This window comes from Euleptes europaea, chromosome 3 (assembly GCF_029931775.1).
Source record: "Euleptes europaea isolate rEulEur1 chromosome 3, rEulEur1.hap1, whole genome shotgun sequence".
In the NCBI taxonomy this organism is placed as follows: domain Eukaryota; kingdom Metazoa; phylum Chordata; class Lepidosauria; order Squamata; family Sphaerodactylidae; genus Euleptes; species Euleptes europaea.
In genome coordinates, this window is record NC_079314.1 from 97,779,859 (window position 1) to 97,804,772 (window position 24,914).

Sequence of the window (24,914 nt, forward strand, 5' to 3'; positions counted from 1 at the left end):
AATACACAGCTTAAGGCACAGGAAAGGGGAAAGCACACAACTGAAGAGCTCTGAAGCAATATGATTAACAGAGTTCTATCTCTTGCAGAGGAGGCAGAAAAAGAACTGCCAGCAGCATATACTTCCTCACCTACTAGAAATGAACACACAACCTACTTGTCTCCAGGGATTATGGGAGGAAGTACCAAATCATCTCAGGATGTCTTCCTCTCCTCAAGTAAGAAAGGACAAATAGAAAAAAAAAAGAGTTGTAAAGAAATGCAGAAAGGAGTCTTCAGAGTCAGGTATATTGTTCACATTTTTCTCGGCTTATCCCACCTGTGATGGCATTATTTCCATAATTGTTACTTCATGGAAATATACTGCAAAAATATTAAATACATTGGCAATGATTTGAGCAACTACATAAAGAATAGTGATTATAAACCAAATACCATGTATAATGGTGCTGAGGTTTAGCGCTACCTCCACATTTACAAGCATATTAGTCAGGCAGAACTGGAAATTGCTTTCATTCTACGAAAATTACAGCCTATACACAAGGTTTAAGGGTCATATGGTAACTAGAGTCCTTTTTCTTCTGTTCACCTGAGGGAAATCAAACCCGGTTCTCCAGGTTAGAGTCCACCCAACTTTAGCATCTGCTTGACCAATATAGTCCTCCTTCCTAAAAAGTGAAGTGAACAAGGCCACACCCAACATTCTTAAATTTCTTTTCCATCCTTTAACATATAGTAGCCTTGCTTGTTCTTTGTGAGTTTGAAACAACAGCCATTATGTGATCTTATATTCATTGTAAGAATTCTTTTTTAAAAATATTGTCGAAGGCTTTCACGGTCAGAGTTCATTGGTTCTTGTGTGTTATCCGGGCTGTGTAACCAAGACCATGGTTACACAGCCCGGATAACCCACAAAAACCAATTATTTTTTTAGTTTTATGCGCTGCAAGTGTTTTTAGTTTTATGCGCTGCAGGTTTGCCAAAAATAGTAAACACTTTAAAACAACATACGAAATTTTCAGCTGAATATATCATAAAATTATTCTCCCTAATAATCCCTTACCTCACACAGAAGCAAATTTAAGCAAGTAGGTACATTAATAATTTTGAAGAAGCACATTCCCTGTCGCTGAGCTGCTACATAAGAATTTGGCTGGAATATTTGCTCCATACAGTGTGAGGAAGTGGTCAGAGTGCTAAATTTGGAAGTGTAAAACTCAAGTTCTGTTGCCTCCCTAGGTATGAAGCTTGGTAAATGACCCTAGGCAAATTAGGCTCCAAGAGCCTAAAGACGGTTTCAGAGGGTAGCCATGCTGGTCTGCAGTAGAACAGCTAAGATTTAAGTCCAGTAGCACCTGGGAGACCAACAAGATTTTGGGGGTATAAGCTTTTGAGAGTCAAAGGTCCCTTCGTCAGATACAAGTCGCGATGGAGATCTGAGTCTTCGTATCCCAGTCAGAAGGTGAAAGGGGTGTTGTGAAGAAGAAGAGTTGGTTTTTATGTCGACTTTCTCTACCACTTAAGGGAGACTCAAACTGGCTTACAATCACCTTCCCCTCCCCTCCCCACAACAGACACCCTGTGAGGTAGGTGGGGCTGAGAGACCTCTAACAGAGCTGTAACTTGCCCAAGGTCACCCAGCTGGCTTCGTGTGTAGAAGTGGGGAAACAAATCCAGTTCACCAGATTAGCATCTGCTGCTCATGTGGAGGAGTGGGGAATCAAACCTGGTTCTCCAGATCAGAGTCTACTGCTCCAAACCACCGTTCTTAACCACTGCACCATGCTGGCTCAAAATGTTTGTAAAGGATGCAAAAGTACAATGCATATAGTAATCAGCTTGATTAGAGCAGAGGGGAATCACTTGGGGCAGAAAATTAGAGAGCCAACGTGGTGTAGCAGTTAAGAGCGGTGGACTATTTCCCATTCCTTCCAATGAATCCTGCTGGGTGACCTTGTGCAAATCAGAGTTCTCTCAGAATTCTCTCCGCCCACGCAGGCAATGGCAACCCACCTCTGAACGTCTCTTGTCTTGAAAACCCCATGGGGCCGCCATAAGTCAGCTGTGACTTGACGGCACTTTCCTCCACCACCACTGGAAAATTAGTATCTGTAGTGAGGTAAGAATCTTATGTCTCTGTTCATCCCTAGGTGGCCCATTGTTCTGAGGACAGCTACAATTTTCCAACAGTGCTGGCTTCCCTCCCCTACCTCTCTACTGTATACTGTATTGTTTACCAACTACTATATGGGGATCCTGACTGTCCACAGGACCTTCGGTGGCCCCCGTGAGGCAAAAGGAGCACATTTATGCTTTTATTGTCTAATGTTCGTGGGGCGGTTAAATAGTCAAAGTGTTGATTTGTAAATTGTTTTATTCTTACGGTTTTATTGTAAAAAAAGGTAAAGGTAAAGGTCCCCTGTGCAAGCACTGGGTCATTCCTGACCCATGGGGTGACGTCACATCCCGACGTTTCCAAGGCAGACTTTGTTTGCGGGGTGGTTTGACAGTGCCTTCCCCAGTCATCTTCCCTTTACCCCCAGCAAGCTGGGTACTCATTTCACCGACCTCGGAAGGATGGAAGGCTGAGTCAACCTTGAGCCGGCTACCTGAAACCGACTTCCGTCGGGATCGAACTCAGGTCGTGAATAGAGCTTTTGACTGCAGTACTGCAGCTTAACACTCTGCGCCACGGGGCTCCATAGTATTTATTACTTTGATCATTATGTTGTGAGCCGCCCTGAATGCACTCAAGTTCAGCACAGGGTTGTTGTCTTGTAACCTTGCCATTCTTCCTGAGAGACAGAAGGGGGATACAAAGATCAAACAAAATGCACATTCATTAACTACTATCACTAGATATTGTCGAAGGCTTTCACTGTCAGAGTTCATTGGTTCTTGTAGGTTATCCGGGCTGTGTGACTGTGGTCTTGGTATTTTCTTTCCTGACATTTCGCCAGCAGCTGTGGCAGGCATCTTGTTACTCCTCTGAAGATGCCTGCCACAGCTGCTGGCGAAATGTCAGGAAAGAAAATACCAAGACCACGGTCATACTATCACTAGAATTTATAGTAAAAGAAATGTGATACTTTGCTTTGATCTTTCAAAGCTTTGTACTTTACATGCAACTATGTATTGTCTTTCTATGTTGCTACCTTGCTCTCACTCAGTTCTTCTACTACCACGCTTTAAAAACTTTTTTTCAAAAGATTCCATTCTTCTAAGTCTATGTATTCATCATCTCAAATCCCACTCTTTGGGCTCTAAAGTTCCTTTTCTCAAGCCATCAGAAGCCTTTAGCCCTTCTCCACAACTGATTACACTTTTTCTTCTTCTTCCCTGAAAAACCCAAAAGGTGTTTAATTATCACCTTTTCCTATATTTGTGCAACTTTGAGGGCAAAATTTTCCTTTCAACATAGTGGTTGGATCTAGGCTCCTGAAAATAGAATGAATTTGTGGAAGCTATTTTTAATACCTGGGGGGCCCCACCCTCAAGAAAAACACCTTGAAGATCAATATGTCTAGTTCCAATATACCATGTAAAACCAGGCTGTGGGAAGGTGGCAGGGTGAATACACCACCCCTTGCCTGAATAGGACATGGTAAAAATGACTTCCACAAACTTACTCTGTTGGCAGAAGTCTTGAATCCAACCCAATATCTTTGGCATCGTTTAAATTTGGTGAAGCATTTTCCTCTGAGCACATATTACACCAAAAGGGCATAATTTCTAGTTAATATAAATCATTTCCCATCCAAAGTGAAGGTCACACATCTCTCTCCACTGCAGTGGCAAAGGGAAGGGAGAGAAAGTAATGACAGCAGCACTGGTTGAGGGGCAGAGAAACCACTTTTAATTATTGGCAAATGACTAGTCACTCCTGCATGTCCTTCTGTCCACACCTGCTTTAGAATCTTCAAAACACTTTACATACTGATTTGCTGTCATCAAGAACAATGCTGTCATCAACAACAATCCTGTAAGGTAAGTTAGCATTAACCTGACCTGGATGGCCCAGGCTAGCAACGCAGTGGCAGGCAGTGGCAAACCACCTATGAATATCTCTTGCCTTGAAAACCCTGTAGGGTCTCCATAAGTCGGCTGCAACTTGACAGCACTTTCCTCTACCGTTGGCATTTTGAACACTTCATATTGGCAGCATTACAGTCGTGAATGGCTTTAATTGTCATACTTGGATGGTTTTCATTTTTTTTGCAGTAAGTTAGAAATAGTTTCCCACTGATCAATCTTCATTTGGCACATGATTTTAATGAATTACTCAAGAAAGCTTTCATAATACAGCTGTTACATAGATTGCTGTGTTCGTGAGATAACAGACCCTCTTCATTCATAATTCATCTTCATTAAGTCAGTGTGGTGTCCGTCCCCTTCAGTAGTCTAACCCAGTCTCCCAAGTTGCCACAACTGTTTAACTAGCTTGCCCATACACCAAGTAGAAGCACTACTTATATAGTTTTATTTTTGTGCATATATTTACTGCATTAATATATCACTTTTCTGCCACTGTGCTCAAAGAAGGCAGTGGCTGAAGAATTTTTCTTTGCTTCAGGCTAGGAAATGGTGGCTGGCTGCTGAGAAAGAATAAGTGCCTAAGAAGCTCCTCCCTCTTTTGGCAGGGATATAAGTCAGGGAGGGAAGAGGTTTTAACCAGAGGAGGGCACTCCTCCACTAACCAGGGAGTCACTAACAATAGTGACCAGTTATGTTCCCCCAGGACAGGTGAGAAGGCCATCCCCAGTTCTCTGGCTTGTGAGCTTAAAGCTCTTCATTTATGTTTATTTGCACTTGGTATGGAAACTGATTTCCCTTCTCAGTTCTGCTGATCTGGCGATGCTGACAGTCCTTCTGTAACTCCACTAAAGTATTAGTACTGAATATAGTTGCTTAGCTCTTGGTGGGAGCATATTACTCCCATCCTGAAACCACTTCATTGGTTGGCCATTTGCTTCTAATTCCAGTTTTGAGATGCTGGTAAGGACCTTTATGGGCTAGGACCTGTCTACTTGACGGACTGGCTCCTGTCTGAACCTGTGTGCCATCTTGGGTTTTCTCAGTTGCTCCTGCTGTTAAAACATTCTTTAAAAAGAATTCATTTGACACACACCCCCCATTGCTTCTTTACAGCCACGATTCCAGCTTGGAATGGTGTACCACAAGTAGTGAGGAAGGCCCTTAATTTGTCCCAATTCTACGTACAGTATAATGCTGTTATTTTCTAGTGGGCCTTTAACTATTAGATTAGGTTGGAAGATTTTATTTGTGGATATGAGGGGCAGATGTTGATGTTTTAAGCTGTGTGAAACTTTGTTGTTTTTATTTTTCTTTGCTTTTTAAGCTGCACTGGGTTAGCATATATGGTGAGTGGCAGGATTAAAATGTTTTAATAAATCATACTATAAAAGAAGGATGAAATCATCTTTTCTTTCTGCACCCTGTTTGAAGAGAAATTAATACATATTAAGCATCGCATATACGCGTCACTAAGTGACTTGAAAGTAACCATTTAGGCAGACAGTTTACCATATGGTCCTATCTTGCTCTCTTAACCATCTGCTGAGGCCCTTGTACTGTATCCCCAATTATATGAAATGTAGGCAACCTACCTAATGGCAGGCTGAAACAGTTATTTCACAGGGTATTTGGGACTGTAGAGAATTACTCACCCTGTGCCTTAGTTGCATCTTCGCTACTGCTTTCAAGATGTTACAACAATATACAAAGAATGTAATGGTAAGATGCCTTGTCAATCCTAACTGTAGTATAGGATATAAATACTTTAAAAAAGAATGCAAGTTTGCATTGACACAATGATCCAAACAGATATACCATTTCTACAACACTGCTCCAGGTTGCACAGTTAATCTGTTTATTTTTAGTCCTGTTTACCTGTTGTATAATAGAGGGGAGACCGGGGCCTGTTCAGCTGTTGCTTGTACACAAATTGACATACACCAGGCATAAACATTTCTCATGTAGCAATGAGTAATCTGTGGTCTGGGCATACACCTGGATATGCCTGATTCTCTCTATTTTGTCTTTATTTTTTACTTGGAATGGTTATGAAAACTGACTGCATCTTTTCTGCATTGGTGCACATTTCTTCTGCCCAGTGGCATATGCATTTAGTCATTAGACTGGGTCCCATGACCCACCATGCGTAGGAGATTGCCACGCTTGCCAAATCCGAACTGATTCATTATTGATTGTCCATAGCCTAAAGAGAAGTGGAGGGCTTTTCCTACTGAAAGTTTTCTCTGCAGTGTTGTTGAATACTTCAGTACAGTAACCAAAATAAATGAATTTTATTTAGCACTTGCCAACCAAAATATCTGGTCTTAATTTTAATATTTGTGGCGATACATGAACATGGTTGAATTTAATTATTACGACTGAATATTTGTTGCTTGGTACCCGGCAAGCCGTTCACTGAGACTTCACTTGTACTACGTAACATAAACCAGCTGAACAGTGGCAGTTGGGAATGTTTAGTCTGAAGAAGAGGAGGTTGAGGGGGGACATGATTGCTCTCTTGTAGTATTTGAAGGGCTGCCACTTAGAGGAGGGCAGGGAGCTGTTCCTGTTGGCAGCAGAGGATAGGACTCGCAATAATGGGTTTAATTACGGGCGGAAAGGTACCGGCTGGATATTAGGAAAAATTATTTTATGGTAAGAGTTGCTCAACAGTGGAATCGGCTACCTAGGGAGGCGGTGAGCTCTCCCTCACTGGCAGTCATTAAGCAGGACAAGCACTTGTCAGGGATGCTCTAAGCTGATCCTGCTTTAAGCAAGGAGTTGGAGTAGATGTCCTGTATGGCCCCTTCCAACTCTATAATTCTATGAAAGTATCTCTGTTAATAAGAGCTGGTGTATGAAGGAAACCAGAAGACTTCCTGTAAGGTTTTTCTCTAATACTACTTTCTGTTCAAAATATTCTTGCTGTATTTTATCCACTGAAAGCTAAGATGCTGAATGCCTTCCACTTGGCTACACTCTAAAGGCATTTGAGATCAATTTGTTTGCACATGAAAGTGCGATGACTTCTGTACAAGGATCTCTGGTTACAGTTGAGGGGGAAATCCTTTCCTGGAGAGCTGTTGCAGTAAAAATAGACAGAACTTAACTAGATGGACCTGTAGTCTGTGTAAAGCAGTTTCATATGGTCAGACAGATAGTGGTGGGGCACTCCCCAATGGCCAGATGTATATTTCCTCTGTATCTAGCCCTTCCCTCAGGCTTACGTGAATACGAAAACTATACCATAGCTACACCAGGTAGTGAAATTTTAATGGAAGCCCCCAAAGCAAGGGGACCCAGCTCTGCAAACCAAGACTGGCCGGTGCTGGTCAGTCCTAATCATCCACCTGTAATCTGAGGCAGCACTATGTCCCTGCCTGACAGGGTTGTTTTAAGAATAGCTGAGAATGGTATTACATTATTTGAGTACTTAGGAAATGTAATATACAGTGAGGGGAAAAGTATTTGATCCCCTGCTGAATTTGCCCGTTTGCCCTCTGACAAAGAAATGACCAGTCCATAATTTTAATGGTAGGTCTATTGTAGCTGTGAGAGACAGAATAACAACAGGAAAACCCCCAGAAGACAAAAGTCAGAGATTGATGTGCATTATAATGAGTGAAATAAGGATTTGATCCCCTATCAACCAGCCAGATTTGATCCCCTATCAACCAGCCAGATTCGATCCCCTATCAACCAGCCAGAAGTCAGGCTACCTGTTATTAGAAGCACCTGCTGTAAGGGAGAGGTCTTACCTGTAATCCCAACTCGTTACAGTACCTGTACAAAAGACACCTGTTGACAGAAGCAATCAATCCATCAGATTCCAAACTAGCCACCATGGCCAAGACCAAAGAGCTGTCCAAGGATGTCAGGGACAAGATTGTAGACCTGCACAAGGCTGGACTGGGCTACAAGACTATTGCCAAGCAGCTTGGTGAGAAGGTGACAACAGTTGGTGCCATAATTCGCAAATGGAAGAAACACAAAATAACTGTCAACCTCCCTTGGACTGGGGCTCCATGCAAGATCTCATCTCGTGGAGTTGCAATGATCATGAGAACGGTAATGAAGCAGCCCAGAACTACACGGGGAGAACTTGTCAATGATCTCAGGGCAGCTAGGACCATAGTCACCATGAAAACAGTTGGTAACACACTCCGCCGTGAAGGACTGAGATCTTGCAGAGCCCGCAAGGTCCCCGTGCTCAAGACAGCACATGTACAGGCCCGTCTGCAGTTTGCCAATGCACATCTGAATGACCCAGAGGAGGACTGGGTGAAAGTGTTGTGGTCAGATGAGACCAAAATCGAGCTCTTTGGCATCAACTTAGCTCGCCATGTTTGGAGGAGGAGGAATGCTGCCTACGACCCCAAGAACACCATCCCCACCGTCAAACAAGGAGGGGGACATATTATGCTTTGGGGGTGTTTTTCTGCTAAGGGGACAGGACACCTTCACCACATTGAAGGGACGATGGGCGGGACCATGTATCGTCAAATCTTGGGTGAGCACCTCCTTCCCTCAGCCAGGGCATTGAAAATGGGTCGAGGATGGGTATTCCAGCATGACAATGACCCAAAACACACGGCCAAGGCAACAAAGGAGTGGCTCAAGAAGAAGCACATTAAGGTCCTGGAGTGGCCTAGCCAGTCTCCAGACCTTAATCCCATCGAAAATCTGTGGAGGGAGCTAAAGGTTCGAGTAGCTATACATCAGCCTCGAAATCTTACTGACTTGGAGAGGATCTGCAAAGAGGAGTGGGACAAAATACCTCCTGAGATGTGTTCAAACCTGGTGGCCACCTACAAGAAACGTCTGACCTCTGTAATTGCCAACAAAGGTTTTACCACCAAGTACTAAGTTATCTTTTGCAAAGGGATCAAATACTTATTTCACTCATTATAATGCACATCAATCTCTGACTTTTGTCTTCTGGGTTTCTGGGGGTTTTCCTGTTGTTATTCTGTCTCTCACAGCTACAATAGACCTGCCATTAAAATTATGGACTGGTCATTTCTTTGTCAGAGGGCAAATGGGCAAATTCAGCAGGGGATCAAATACTTTTTTCCCTCACTGTATAATCAATACGGAGTATAATGATCATGTACAAAAATAAATGTGCAGAACTGGAGGATTGGTTTTAACTCCTCTTTGCTTGTACTTACTACTTCCATGAATGTAAGGAAAGCAGGAAATAGTTGTTAATGTCTTGTGTCTTCCTCATAGGTTTCTGCTTCAGTGTCTTGAGGACTTGGATGCCAACTTACGAAAGTTAAATTCACGTTTGTTTGTTATTCGAGGGCAGCCTGCAGATGTATTTCCTAGGCTTTTTAAGGTGAGTTTTTATGCTGCAAGAGGGGCAGTGGTGGTGAATAAGAGTACATTTTAACATCTGAGCTGTTTTACATGACTTTTAGCTTGCTTTTCTCATAGTAAAAGAGCTGCACCATTATTACCATTCTCGCCCCCTTGCTTGTAGTCAAATAAAATTATAGTTGATCAGTTTTCCATTTCCTGCATGACTAGAGCAGAAATTTGGTTGCCAGAGCACTCTGAGGCCTCTGTAATGATGGTACTGTGGTTTGATCCAAAAGCACTAGATTTATTTGATTGGGGGTCAGAATCTATTTCTTGACAGTAATGTTTAGCAGCAGCCCCTAGAGAGATCCACAGCTCCTTCAGCCTGCTTAAAACCTTTTATGACAAAAATATTTGCTTGCATACATAGAATTCTGTAAGGCACTACAGCTGCATATACTCAAAGTCTGTTGGATATTCTATATATTATTTAACACAGCTGACCCCTTTGTTGTTTAAAACATCTTGGATAGTTTTTATCAGTATATCTAATTCTCAACATGGCCAGATCTCTGGATACTTAAACTGAGAGATTGGAGTTATGAACCTTTTGACAAACCTGAAATGCCCCAGGTTTACAGAAAAATCTGAAGTCTTTAAAAGGGGGGGTTGATAGACCCCCGAAATAAGAGAAGCAGTAACTGTAGCCTTAAGAAATGTTGCTTAGCGCTGACGACATTCAACAACAGTATTGCCAGCCTTCATGCCTTGGCTTGTGTCAGTAAAAGGCAGGGAGAGGGGGCAGAACCCATTTGAGGGCATTTTAGGCCTTTAAGGGAAGACTCATCAGGGCCAGGACCAGCAGCAACCACCGGGTGACATGATACCACATGACATGCATGATTCACCCAGGCCTTACTGCTGCCACTCTTCAACAGCATCTGCCCTACAAAATTCTGTATGATGTAATACTTAGGAGTTTCACTAGGATCTGGGAGACCCAGGTTCAAATTGCCACTCTGCTTTGGAAGCTGACTGGGTGACCTTGGGTCAGTTATATTCGCAGCCTAATGTACCTGATAGGGTTGTTTGAAGGATAAAATGGAGGAGAGGAGAATTATGTAAGTTGCTTGGGGTCCCCATTGTGGAGAAAGGTGGGCCATCAATGAAATAAATAATATAGCTAAAGTTGGGCAGGGCAGATAAAATGTAGGCTGGTTGATGGGTGGGAAGGAAGTGGAGGGACAGAGGATATAATGTGGGGAGGGGGATACAGGGGGAAATGAGGTGCCCCTTCCATATCGTTGTGGGTTTCCCACTGTGTTACTGGGCCTGGACCAGCATCTATCACCATGCTGCTGGGATCACCTTGGTGTCTGGAACTGCACAACTGGGCCATAGTTTTCATGGGTAGAGTGGTTGCAGGGGAAGGGAAATAGGGAAAGCTAAAGACAGGGGGAGCAGATAAAGGTAGGTTGGCTGGAGGGTGTGAAGAAGAGCAGGAAAAGGGGAGAGGCTATAGGGGCTTTCAGGAAAGGGAAGAAATAGTGGGGGAGAGAAAATGAGATAACCCGTGCAAGTCCTTGCAGATCCCTTGCTTGCTTTATTTTGTTATCCAGTAATGCTAAACAGAATTGAAGCAATTAAAATATTAACATAACAGAATTTTTCTGTCTCCTGGAACAATGATTCCTTTAAAAGCCTCATCTCTTTCTCAAACTTTAGGAATGGAATATTGCAAAACTTTCCATTGAATATGATTCTGAGCCATTTGGGAAGGAGAGAGATGCAGCAATTAAGAAGCTGGCTAGTGAAGCAGGAGTTGAAGTCATCGTACGAATTTCACATACTCTGTATGATCTAGACAAGTAAGTTACCATTTCCTAAGTTTAAACGAGAAAAGTTGGGCGTTATGCCGTAAGCTACTGTTCAGAAATGGTGGTGTTCATGAACTAATGCATGTATTTCAGATAAAACATGGCAGGAGCTCTTCCGAGTACATCTCTCTTTATAGTTTCTGTGACAAAAAGAAATCCCAGCTTCATTAACAAAATCTGCCTGGTTTGGCAAAGTATGTTGTCTTGATGTAGACTCAGGCTTTCTCCCTTAAATGCCCCCCATATTCCTTATAGTCAGGCTTTAAAAATCCAGTTGTTAACCCTTTATCCATGAAAGGTAGGCAAGTGAAAGGAACAATGGATTGGATACTATGAATATGTTCCACTAATAACAGTGTTATACTCCACCGCAAGGAGCCTTCTGGCAGAGGAAAGAGCTACTGTTAGCATAACTTGTAGGAGTTGCAAGAACCCATTTCATTTAGCTACCTGTGAGAGGTAAGTCAGTACAAGCTAGGAGCCTACAGGTCTGGCATGCTAGACTTTTGTAAAGTGAAAAATCTGTATCAACGCAAAACTCTGTGTTGTGTTGAATATTCCCTAGCTAGCATTTTCATGTAAACCTGGGGGAGTGGGGGAGGCTGTGTGGAGAGGTGAAACATTCCCACAAACCACCTCAAGAGTTTAGAATTGTTCCTTGGCTGCTTGAGTACCATTTCCCCCCTTAGAGTGCTTTCACACATGCTGAATAATGCACTTTCAATCCACTTTGCAGCTGTGAAACAGCAAAATCCACTTGCAAATGATCACTAAAGTATATTGGAAGTGGATTGAAAGTGTATTATACAGCAGGTGTGAAAGCATGCTGTGGGTCTCCTCTTATTCCTGGCATTGCGATATCAGCCAAGTGGAGATCATGCTGCCTTGAGCCACGAGGAAAGGCAGGGTACAGATGTTTTAATAATTAATAAATATATAAAATGCTGTGGCCAATGATTCAGCTAAGCAAAAATGTCTTCAGTAATTCAGAGTGCCGGCAGGAGCATTGCTGTCACTCTGGGTGTGGGCAGGGAGCCGCGTTCTGAAAACTTGCTTCTGTTTGCAGCGCCCCTTCATCAAAAAGGGCATTTTGAAGGGAGCAAAAGTATTTACAAAACCAGCTATCTTCGGTCCCCACTTTCCCATTTTCATACAGAGTTGAATGCTCCTTTTCAAGCTGTGGTTATTGTTCCTAGCTGACCATTCGACATACTGAATCCATAGAACAGAATGTTCTGTGACACATGAAGGTTTGGTTGGACTTTCTATAAACAAAACCCAAACTATGGGAGCTAACCCGGCCCGGGTGTTGTCAAATTCTATTAAAGTTACATGGAAGTAAGGCATTAACAGATCATAGGACCTTCTGTCTTCATAAAGACAGCCGATGTTCATCTTGGTCATAGGCTAGAGGCACAATTACTTTTGGCTATTCATTCAATTATGCATTTAAAGCTACACATCCTTCTTTCTAATATACAAATATTACTTGTTAGATTAAATGAAGGACATGGAGTGGAAGATTTTGGCTCCACAATCTGCACCCGCCCCCAAGCAGCTGCCTAAATTATGCTAGAATTATAGAAAATTATACATACATTGCTGGCTATTGAAAGTTCTGATGATAAGAGAACTTAGTTATTGTAGTGATATCTTAGTAACCATTTTATTAGACTAACTTTTGAGTCTTCTCAGCTCTTCTGAAGGTTAACATATTTACCCTTAATGATTTTGTTGGAGTGTGCTGTCAAACCTCACATTCTAAAATAACTGTATTGGCTGTGCCCATTAGGCTTTTTTCCCCAATAAGGAATTCAGCTAATACTCCATAAAATGACAGTATCTGTTGAAACAAGGTAATTCATATTACAGATGATAATATATAATTGCATTAGAAAAATAGCATGTTTGAACCAAGTGTATTTTAACTAAATTTGGGCTTCTGTATACACAGGATTATAGAATTAAATGGAGGACAACCACCTCTTACCTATAAGCGATTCCAAACTCTAATCAGTCGAATGGAGCCACTGGAGATGCCTGTAGAAACCATCACTGCAGAAGTAATGTCAAAGTGTACTACTCCTGTTTCTGATGACCACGATGAGAAATACGGTGTTCCTTCACTGGAAGAATTAGGTATTCTCAGAGACTTCTTTCTAGCTGCCTCTGTATGTATCTCCATGGAATTAAAAGTAGGAAATTGATGTGTTTATCTTATCAAACACTAGTATAAAGGAACGGAATTGCAGGACTCCTTTTCATTCCCCCTTCATTCAGCAGATCCATTTGGTCCCCAAAAGCTAATGGTAGCAGATACGTTACCCAGGTGGATGGGGGGTGCAGTTAGAAGAGTGAATTGGGTGAAATCAGTGCAACAACAGTAGTATTAGCAACTTCTGCTGAGGTGCACTTCCAGTGAAGCTAGAGCCTTGGCTGCAAGTGCAACCTGTGGGAAGTGTGGTATACTTGCCTCTGCAGTCTTCTATTACAGCAGCCTCCTGGTACTCTGTTGAGCGGGGCCAGCAGCACCACAGCAGGCATAGGATGGTGTTGCTACTGTGGCTGGTCCTGAAGCTGAATCCGTTGGCCCAAGGAAACAGACAGCAGCTCTCAACTTCAGCATTCATCTTTATTTTTCTCCCTAGCTGAGTCTACACATGCAGCAGAATGTGGTAGTAGAATGCTCAGGTAGAAACACTATATTGAAATGGAAGTGAAGGACGGTCATATTAACTGCTCCTCTGTGTAACCAACACCCTCCCACCCCACCCCCCATTCCAACTCTGGAATCGAGATTGTCAGCCATTTGCCTACTATGGCTGTTTTCTGTGTGCAGAAAGCCTTTTGCAAAGGGAAGAATTCAAATCTATACCCCCCCTCCAGCTCTGAAGTGTAGTTCATTTGTCAGTCTCATGCTGCCACAGATGCAGATGTTCATTAGTTCTCTTTCTCTCAGTGGTAGGCTTCGGATTTATAAGACTGGAAGACAGGGCTGCAAGCAGCTACTCTCTGGGCTGCAGTTTGTCACTTGGTTATTTGGTGGAGTAGGAAGAGAATGGCACTCTCTCTAGGCAAATGGTAAACTGCACTTCAAATATAAACTATGCAAATAAAAAGTTAGGTATTTTTGTTTTGCATAATTTTGTCTTTATCAGTCACAGGGAAGATCCCAACCTTTGTACTCGTGTAGTACAGACACAGAATCATGAAAAACAGCTGTAAAAAGGAGCCTTCCTTACTGTCTGATGTTTGTACTAGAACACCCAGTGGTCATAAAAGTATAGAATTAATGTATATAATTTCAGAGAATGTGGTGCCTTGTATATACTCTGTATAGTGAATGTTGTGTATCAGTCTATTATATATGATATTTCTCAAAAGAACTGCCGAAATTTGAATTTTTTTTTTACTAGGCAGCATGTATTTCTGTACCATCCATTCTTCCGACTGGTGCTTTGTCTGAAATTTATTTTGAAAGTGGCTGTTTGAAGAGACCCTGCCTGCTAACATCCCTGATTCTCTACGTAGAAGTATGAAATTAGATGGGCTTTGCATTAGTGTTTTAAATAAAATGAGGAGTAGAGAAATGGTACTATATGTGTCCTTTTAATGTTCTCCCTTCATGGCAAGCACTTCAAGATACGAGATTTCAGGCATGCTAGTGAGCAGCTTTGGGGAGTTCCATAGTTCCCACTAACATGATTATTCAGTACTACATTGTTGACATTATAGCAGTGCTGTAACAGTAGTAATATGTTGTTTTTGTACTCCAGGTTTTGATACAGATGGATTGCCTTCTGCTGTGTGGCCAGGTGGAGAAACAGAAGCTCTTACAAGATTGGAAAGACATTTAGAAAGAAAGGTATGTTGCTGATACTTGAGCATCTTTTAACATCTTAGTTTAGGAAGAAATATTTGAACCTTTATCTTTAGTGAGTTTAATTTTAGGGGTTTAATTTTATGTGTCGGCAATAGTTAATGCCTTTACAGTGTATAAAGCAAAGTATTAGTCTTAAATCTTTGGGCTGCAAACCCCATGGGATTTACAAAATTTAGGGGTGAATGACCAAAGAGGCTTTTGCTAGCTGGTGGAAATAAACATGATTTAGCTACTTCTTGTATTTTATTGAAATTCAAAACTGCTGTGGATTTTTGCAAAGAAATCGTTACTAAGTGATTCTTGTGGTGTTGCTATGTAAACTTCATACTTGTCCCAAAAACGTTTGATACAGGACAGCCATTGTTTCCTGTTAGAATTCACATGTCAAATATTAAAACTGATACTTTTTTGTTGTTGCTGGTGGGGGTATATATTCAGCTGATCTCAATGAAGTACAAAAATAAAATGGCAAATTTTGATGACATTTTTGTTTTTCTCTTCAAGGCTTGGGTAGCAAACTTTGAAAGGCCACGAATGAATGCAAATTCTCTCCTTGCAAGTCCTACAGGTCTTAGTCCCTATCTACGGTTCGGCTGCTTGTCATGCCGCCTGTTTTATTTCAAGTTAACAGACTTGTACAAAAAGGTATGAATGAGCTTACCTCGAACTGTCATTACTTTTGCTTAATAAAATCTTGGGCCCACTTTCAAATCCCCGTCTTATTTAAACTATTTCTCATGTGCTTTGATTTTTCAGGTAAAGAAGAACAGCTCTCCTCCTCTTTCTCTCTATGGCCAGCTATTGTGGCGTGAATTCTTCTACACAGCTGCCACCAGTAATCCACGCTTTGACAAAATGGAAGGCAATCCCATATGTGTGCAGATTCCATGGGACAAGAATCCCGAGGCTCTGGCAAAATGGGCCGAAGGCAGGACAGGGTTTCCTTGGATAGATGCTATTATGACTCAGCTTCGTCAGGAAGGCTGGATCCACCATTTGGCCAGGCATGCTGTGGCATGCTTCTTGACTCGGGGCGATCTGTGGATTAGCTGGGAAGAAGGAATGAAGGTACAGCTTTCAATTGGTGAATTTCTGGTGTTACTATGTCAGATTTATGGGCTGGTATCACTGGCCACCAAGTTAATTCTTGCCATCGTATTCCCTATTACGATGTATGGGTGTGAAAGCTGGACATTGAAGAAAGCTGATAGGAAGAAAGTAGATTCCTTTGAAATGTGTTGGAGGAGTTTTACGGATACTGCCAAAAAAAAACAATTCAGTGGGTCATAGATCAAATCAAGCCTGAACTGACGCTAGAAGCTAAAATGTCCAAACTGAAGCTATCGTATTTTGGTTGCATTATGAGAAGACAAGAGTCACTGGAAAAGGCAGTCATGCTAGGAAAGGTTGAGGGCAGCAGGAAAAGAGGGAGACCCAGAAAGAGATGGATTGACTCTATAAAGGAAGCCACAGCCCTAAGTTTGCAAGACCTGAGCAAGGCTGTCAAAGACAGGACATTTTGGAGGACATTGATTCATAGGGTCGCCATGAGTCGGAGGTGACTTGACGGCACTTAACACACACACATCTCTGCTACATAGACATTTGAAATGCCTTGAAACAACTTTTTTGTTACGCAGCTTAATTCTTCAAAACAGCTTGCGGCTGTTTGTGGTACGGGTCTTTCTGTACATGATTCTATATGTCGTGGTATGATATAATGGTTGGCCAGCTTTTGAATAAATAGCCTTGCATTATACATTGCTAAGCTGGTGGAGTTTAGTCTCTTGTCACAACAACCATAAACATGACGCATTTATTGTTACATAACTTTAGCAATTTTAGCTAAATAGCAGCATCTAGTGGAGAACTGATATGATTACAGGTCACCCAGTCTTTTCCTGTATGAATTTTCCCTCTGATTACAAAGCATATCAGATGGAAAGCCAGGGTTGTATAGTGGTTAGAGTGTCAGACTAGGATCTGGGAGACTGAGGTTCAAAGCCCTGCTTTGCCATGGAAGCTTCCTGGGTGACCTTGGGCCAGTCACTCTCTCGACATAGCGTACCTCACAGGTGTAAATTAGGCCACCATTGTGAGGATAAAATGGAGGAGAAAAGAACAATCTGTAAGCCACTTCGGGACCCCATTGGTAAGAGAGGCTGGGTGCATATATAAATAATAAGTGGGATGATACTGTGGGTGTTTTGGACCCTATGAATTGGCTTTGGCCGCTGCATGGGGTTTGCCCTCACATCTTAATCACTCATAGAATTGAGCTGTGGATTTTCAACTGTTAATAGTTTTAGATTATACTGTCTATAGTTTAAGATTATACTGTTTTAATATGTGCCTTAAACCGATGCAAATCTGCCAGCTTACTTACCTCTATATTTTTATGCCCTGAAGGCGTTTTGATGCATGTAATTCTCATGTATACTTTGTCACACTTGATCAGGATACTTAATAGGAACTTATATTGAAATTTTCTCACTACTGTCAGTCAGACTGATGATAGCGACAGTTCTAGGGAATTGTAGCCATACGTAGCTCAGCAGTAAGCACGGCTTCTTACTAATGCTTTGAATACTGAGCTTCTAAAAGTAATTTGTTGGAAATATCGTGTGTTCAGATTAATGTAATGTCTCTTATCTTTCCCTCCATCACCCAGGTATTTGAAGAACTGCTGCTGGATGCTGACTGGAGTGTAAATGCAGGCAGTTGGATGTGGCTATCTTGTAGCTCATTCTTTCAGCAGTTCTTCCACTGCTACTGTCCTGTGGGTTTTGGCAGAAGAACTGATCCTAACGGAGACTATATCAGGTTAAGCATTATTGTTGAAAGTTGGCAGAACTAAACACTGACAGTGTATTCCTAAGGAGAGTTACTCCAGTCTAAGCCCATTCATTTCAATGGGCTTAGACTGGAGTAACTCTCCTTAGGAATGCACTGTGAGTGGTGTACCGTATAGGACTCTAATTGAAACTTATTCTCTCTCTCTCTCTCTTTTTTTTTTGGAAGGCGCTATTTACCTGTTCTCAGAGGGTTTCCTGCAAAATATATATACGATCCTTGGAATGCCCCTGAGGGTGTCCAGAAGGCAGCAAAATGTATGATTGGAGTGAATTACCCTAAGCCAATGGTAAATCATGCAGAGGCAAGTCGCCTGAACATTGAGAGGATGAAGCAAATCTATCAGCAATTGTCACGATACAGAGGATTGGGTATGTTTAATTTGGAAGTTTCCTTCCCCCCCCCCCTCCTCCGTACAGGACAGACTACCTGTAGCCATAGGACCTTGGTACTATCAGAGTGTTGGTACTAATCTGTAGCAAGATGATTGGCTGTAGATGAAAGGTGAGAAAGAGGGCTAATTCTTTTTTTTTTTAATAATTTTTTTATTGTTTTTTTTAAAATATAAGTTTTCCATCATTTAAACATTTTAAAAAGTAATGTCAAAGTCACAATCATATCAAATGTTGTCTTAATTGTAAATAAATGTAAAAAATAATTTGACTTCCCCACCACCTCCGTCTACCTCTTAATAAAGTGATTATAATCCTTCGTTAATATGTTCTGACCCTAATATCAATCTCATTTCAAAACTTCACATCATATAAAATATTACATTCTGGATCAGAGTAAAGAGTAACCTTCCATTTTTCCCAAACCTAATTCATATTCACAGTAGTTCATCCAAGCCTCCCATTCACCCATAAATTGTTCATTATCTCTTTGGTTTAAAGTAGCTGTTAATTTCGCCAAGGAGGGCTAATTCTTCTAGGCCTTTTCTTAACATTAATTTCTTTCATGGGTTCTGTAGTTCACATCACTTACATTGCTGAAAACTGTTCTAAAGGTTATTTCTCAAGTTTAATTCCTTACACGAGGAAGTCACTGCATTAGCTAGTGTACTTGCCTTTAGGGCCACATTCTCAGCAACAGCACAAATGTGAGGTTGTTGCTCATTCCCTTGAGTGGGGTATGCAGAGCACTTACATACATCTCTTCTCATCCATCTGTAGGCTCTATTATCTGTTATAATATTTTGTTTTTCTGTTTACTTAACATGTTAGTAAGCAGAATTTTCATGGAAGACTGTTTGCAAGTGGAATTAAAACAATCAAGCAATTCCCTTTATATATGTAAACACAGCTGTAATGCAACACTTGTGGCATTATCCTAGAAAATAAAATGATCTCCTTTGTATTTTGCCATCATGTTTTCAGAAGCAAACTGTCAGTAAGCAAAGCTGGTTTTTTTAAAGCATTAGTCTGCATAATTGTATGATCTGTTACTAAAGAGAGAGACTTTCATTTACTGATGAGAAAACCAATGGAATGATGTATGTTAAACACAAGCATAGTTGTCCTCCAGCATGATGCTAATGCACTTTGTAATGCTAATGCACTTTGTTTTTTAATTAGGCCTTCTTGCATCAGTGCCTTCTAATGGGAATGGAAATGGGAATGGTGGCCTAATGGGATATTCACCAGGGGAGAACCTCCCTGGTTGTGCAAGTGGTAAGTTATCCCTACCCTAGTAAGTATAAGCAGACAAGTGCAAAATAGCAACATCCGTTTAAGAATATCACCAAAACTACTTTACTGAGGTAGTGCAGCGGTGGTGTAGCAAACTCTCCTTGTATATTTTAGCTTATAAAGGATTCCCGTTTTAAGGTATGAGTGTTCATAAGAAGTTGTTTTTTAAAAAGCTTAACTCTAACTTGTTTACAGAGGAAGTATTTATTACTGGTCTATATCCAAGCAGTGGAGAAGACTTAAGAGCATCTAGGCTTTTCTTAAGAGGGGGTACTGAGTTTCACTGGTTTCCCCCTTCCTGTTGCAGCTCACTAGGGGCCCCCTTTTGTTCCTGGGGTCAGTGAATCCTGTGAAACAGCATAAGGGGCAAAGGCAGATGTCATGTTCAGAATGTGTGGTAGTAAAATGTGCAAATAAGATAAAGGGAAAAGGAAATGCAATGTTTGTTCATAACTCAGAGCATTGACACCCATTTTGCTGGTGTGCACAGCTCCTACTCGGCACAGAATGAAATTAAAAAATTCACATGTACACTGATAGAAGGTTTATTGTACCATATAGATGGTACAATCAGGTTACAATTCAAAATTATGCCCTCTCCAAAATAGCATGTAAATGTTAAATTTAAATGTTACGGTTGTGTACACCAATACTTGAAGGATAAAAGGAAAGGAAGACCTTTCTCGGATACCCTAAACCAAAGGGAGAGTCGTTACAGGTCACTGTGTGTAGAACTGGGATCACCAGCTCATGCCAAAATATTGTTTGAACATAGATGAGATTAAGTTTCCACACATGCTTGTATGTTCATATAGTTAGAACTTCATGCTCTGAAAAGGCTCTTGTAGTTTAATCGATGTGATTCCTAAATAATATAACTTGGTGCTGAGGTCTATCAGTCTTCTTTTAGATGGGATCATATATTATCTGGCATCCCAATAAGAATGGATTTTATTTTGTGCATGCTAAGGGCTTCTGCATTGCAGGCTTAGGAATACTAAGCAAATGGGCTACTGAAAGGAAGCTTTTACCTGGTAAACTAACTCTTCTTCCCAGAAACAAGCAGAGATGACTGTTGACTTTCTCCTCTAGGATCTCAAATGGGAACCAGTGAAGCCCATACAGGGAGTATTCAGACATGTGCCCTAGGAGAATCTCATACAGGAACAAGTGGAATTCAGCAGCAAGGTAGGATGGTTGGAAAGTATGTGAAGCAAACACATAAATGAGTTTGTTTTTGGAGTATAGGTTCCTTTTTAATTTTAGTAATGCTTGGGAGTATTCCAACGGACTTGGATTGCCCCAAGGCTATCCTGATCACGTCAGATCTCAGAAACTAAACAGAGTTGGCACTGGTTAGAATTAGGATGGGCGACCTTCAAGGAGTACCAGAGTTGGAGGCAGGCAATGGCAAACCACCTCCCAACGTCTCTTGCCTTGAAAACCCTGCGGGGTCACCATAAGTCAGCTGTGACTTGACAGCAAAAAAAAAAAAAAAAATTTCCAACTGAACATGGCCAGTGAGAGCTTCCCTATAATAACTGCATAAATGCGCACACTAGAGTTGCTTTTCTGCAGGAAGGGGATTCTTAAACATTGTCATAGTAATCCTCCCTAAGTCCAGCAGATGTTTGTCCTGGCCTCCAGGGAGAACCAAGAAAAACCCAAGAATGTCATATGCGAGCATGTTAACTAAAGGAAAGAGCAATACCATAATTCTGTGTATGCAGAACTGGGCATAGTTAGCTTCCATATTCAAGTGTTTAGGCTAAGTGTGTTGGCAATAAAGATGTTGGTATGTGTAGCCTTCTACGGATAACAACCAGAGACATTGGACAGAACATGTTTTAGTCTTTTATTTTTCCATATACATTTTTTTTCATTCCTTAACATTCATTGTTTCATAACATTAGTTACAATGAATGGATACCATTGGCAATAAAATATTGGGCAAGCTTGGTAGTTTCAGATTTGTAGTTAATGCTTTTCAGTTAAGTATCCTTAGGAATTGTGAGAAAATATTTGTATGCTTTATTGATTTTTAAATGGGAGTGGGTGGGCTGGGGAATAAAAACACAAACACATAAAATAATCCAAATAAGATCCAATCTGACATGGTAGTTAGAGTGATGGTAATCAGTCAGTCGAGGATCTGAGATACCCTGGTTCAAATCTTCACTCTGGCATGGAGGTTTACTGGGTCACTGGGCCAGCCACATAGACTCAGCCTAACCTACCTCACAGGGTTGTTGTGAAGGCAGTCTGGAGAAGAGGGGAATGATGTAAACTGCCATTGGGGACAAAGGCAGTGTATAAATGAAATTCAGGCATCCTATGCAGGCCAAATCTAAACTCCCTGTTTATCTCCTTTCACATGGTGGAAGGGAAATTGTAATCACTTACTGGAGGTTGCACTGACAAGTAATAAGGTTCCAGTGGACAGTCACATCCACAGCATATCAGTGTGGTGTAGTGGTTAAGAGCGGTGGTTTGGAGCGGCGGAGTCTGATCTGGAGAACTGAGTTTGATTCCCCATTCCTCCACATGAGCGGCGGAGGCTAATCTGGTGAACTGGGTTGGTCTCCCCACTCCTACACATGAAGCCAACTGGGTGACCTTGGGCTAGTCACAGCTCTCTCAGCCCCACCTACCTCACAGGGTGTATGTTGTGGGGAAAGGAAGGGAAGGTAATTGTAAGCCGGTTTGAGTCTCACTTAAGTGGTAGAGAAAGTCGGCATATAAAAGCCAGCTCTTCTTCTTCTTCTACAGTTCTTTGAGTATTCTAAAATCAATGTATTGACAGTTTTCAATGCCTTTGTTCAAAATTAAGGGAAAAAAACCAATGTAAGGGAAGTTCATGCTGTCTTTAAATTTCACAAGTATTATTCCTAGTAAAAATGATTTCCGCATAAAGCTTTGAATTTGGATAAAACATTTAAACCAAACTGAGTTTGTTTTTGGCTTCTTTTTCTTATCAGATATTTCAGTTCAAGTATTTATTGCATTTGGGCCTTAAAATTAACATGAGGTCCGTGCATTTGTTTGCTAAATATCAGTAAAAAGAAACATGTTAATTCAGGTCATGCTGTTTTTTAGGGCACTGGATAGATTTCATGAAGATTTTCCAATTCTGATTTTTCTGGAAAGGCCAAACCACTGGTTAAGTGATTACACTTCAAAGTATTTTTTACTTCAGAGAAACTGAGGTGGCTCTATCAGTCTAAGATTTGAGGAAGAAGTCTTTAAATTGTTTACATATTTTATTTAATATTTTATTACATTATAGTCAAAAAAAGTTCTAGTTGCTTCTAGATGATTTTTTTTTGCTTTTTCTATTATGCATCTAAAATTGTTTAAATGTTTGTTTTAACAGGTTATGCTAAAGGGAGTGGTATTTTGCATTATGCCCATGGGGACACTCAGAAAACACACTTAATCCAGCAAGGTATGTTTTATTTGCAGTAGACTCTTACATGGTTTTCAAGCAGTTTTTCATTAATAGATTACTTCTACGGTTATATTCTGCAGTTTTTTCAGTGAAGCACTTTAATTTCTTACTGTGTGTATATTTTCTACTTAATGCTTGTTTTAACTATCTCTGTTCAGCTGATAGCTGCTTATTTTTATTGTAAGCTGCATTGGATGCTCTTCTGAGTAAAAAAAAAGTGGGATACACATTGTCTATAATACACAGAATTTCAATTGTATAAAAGCAAACAAGATTCTTAAAGAAGGTATTTGGTTTGAATTTCCAGGAAGAACATCCCTTGGTACTGGAGTTTGCCCTGGAAAACGCCCAAATCCAGAAGAGGAAATTCAGAGCATTGGTCCGAAAGTCCAGCGACAGAGCAGTAACTGATTGGGTAAAGATAAAAATTGTGAAGGAAGCTTATTCATGGTAGAAAACAATACACTCTGTTCCTGTCAGAAGGAAAACCCTAGACTGCCTCTTGAATAACGTAACTTCCAGTGGAGAAATGGACCAAACACCATTGAAATCCAACACCCTCTTTGTCAGTGGTCAAGGGAGTCCCCTGTCATTCATTTTGTGCTTCTAGCAATCATATTTAGGGATACCCTGAATGTGACTGTCGTTGTTCAGCTACTCTTGTTTTCTGTTTTCTCATGGACTGTATTAACTTGGTCCTCTCTTTGAGTTTGTTGAGTAGTAGCATCATCTACTTGAATTGTACCAGCCACATGTGTATTGGGGTGGGGGGTGTTAATTTTTAAGTGCTGCATTTGTTTTGTATTAACAGGGTAAATTTTTCTTCCTCTGCTGTTGTGATTTTCTACAGCTGTGTTCCCTGCAGCTGTATCTTTTTTTTTTTCTCCCAAGCTGCAATAGAACTAAGGTTCTGTTCAGCTTGTTAGCCTAGAATTTCCCCCCATATTGTCATGTTTGACTTTCTTCCTTGAGAGGGAACATCTGGATCCATACATACTGCAATCTGTAGCTGCGTCGCACATGGATTTATTCAGGGCTGTAACTAAGGGGGAGGGGAGGAGGGCAGCCGCCACCCCTGTGGCATGCAGAAAGGGCACCAGAACTGCCTCTCCTACCTGGCAGTTCTGCTACCCTCTCTGCATGCCACAGGGGCATGCCACTCTCTGCCCACTCCCCCCCCCCCGACACAGCCTTGGATTTATTATGTAGGTAGGTTACAGTGTTATGTGCTTCCCATACTCTTTACGATGCTGCAAATGAGATCAGACAGCAAGTTTATCAAGTATGTGTTTAGAATAAGAAGTAGCCAAACATGCTGGATGGCACTTTTTTTTTTTGTCCTGTAGAAGTTACTCTGTTGTACCCTTTTCTTGATCAGAGTAGCTGAGACCATCTGCTCTCTTGTGCATCTCTGGGGCAGACTTTTGGGCAGCCTATAAAGAAAAGTACACAAGTAGTTTAATGTGTATGTTTTATAACCTGCCTTTTTGCCCTGACGAGGGCCACCAGGGAAGCTAACAAAAAGATACATAAAATGTACATGGAATCGGAGAGCTTCATCTTCCTTAGTACGGTTTCTGTATGAAGAACCCTAAATTAATTAATTCTACAGCCAATTCTTAGTTGGCTGGTATAGAAGGATAGAATAATTTTATTCTCATACATTTATGAAAAATGGTAAGCATGAAGCAGTATTCCAGTAATAACCTGAAAATATGAGTTTAGTTCTGCTGTACTGTGGCATTGAGATTTATAATGTACCATGAAGCCAGTATTTATTATAAACTGACATTCTGTAAAATTTCACTTTCTGCATCATATTAAATT

The 24,914-nt window shown here is 41.1% G+C and overlaps 1 protein-coding gene across 1 annotated transcript in view; it reads left to right on the forward strand.

Moving 5' to 3' along the window:
• Nucleotides 1-23,540, forward strand: part of CRY1 (cryptochrome circadian regulator 1) — a 38,187-nt gene extending 14,647 nt beyond the window's left edge. Inside the window, exons 2-14 of the mRNA XM_056846846.1 lie at nucleotides 9,267-9,375; nucleotides 11,064-11,206; nucleotides 13,170-13,354; nucleotides 14,992-15,080; nucleotides 15,603-15,743; nucleotides 15,855-16,166; nucleotides 17,770-17,921; nucleotides 18,120-18,322; nucleotides 19,526-19,625; nucleotides 19,720-19,721; nucleotides 20,732-20,827; nucleotides 23,013-23,084; nucleotides 23,395-23,540. Coding sequence (XP_056702824.1) covers nucleotides 9,267-9,375; nucleotides 11,064-11,206; nucleotides 13,170-13,354; nucleotides 14,992-15,080; nucleotides 15,603-15,743; nucleotides 15,855-16,166; nucleotides 17,770-17,921; nucleotides 18,120-18,322; nucleotides 19,526-19,625; nucleotides 19,720-19,721; nucleotides 20,732-20,827; nucleotides 23,013-23,084; nucleotides 23,395-23,498 — 1,708 coding nt within the window. The 3' untranslated portion in view covers nucleotides 23,499-23,540. The remainder of the gene's footprint in view (nucleotides 1-9,266; nucleotides 9,376-11,063; nucleotides 11,207-13,169; nucleotides 13,355-14,991; nucleotides 15,081-15,602; nucleotides 15,744-15,854; nucleotides 16,167-17,769; nucleotides 17,922-18,119; nucleotides 18,323-19,525; nucleotides 19,626-19,719; nucleotides 19,722-20,731; nucleotides 20,828-23,012; nucleotides 23,085-23,394) is intronic.
• Nucleotides 23,541-24,914: the final 1,374 nt, after the last annotated feature.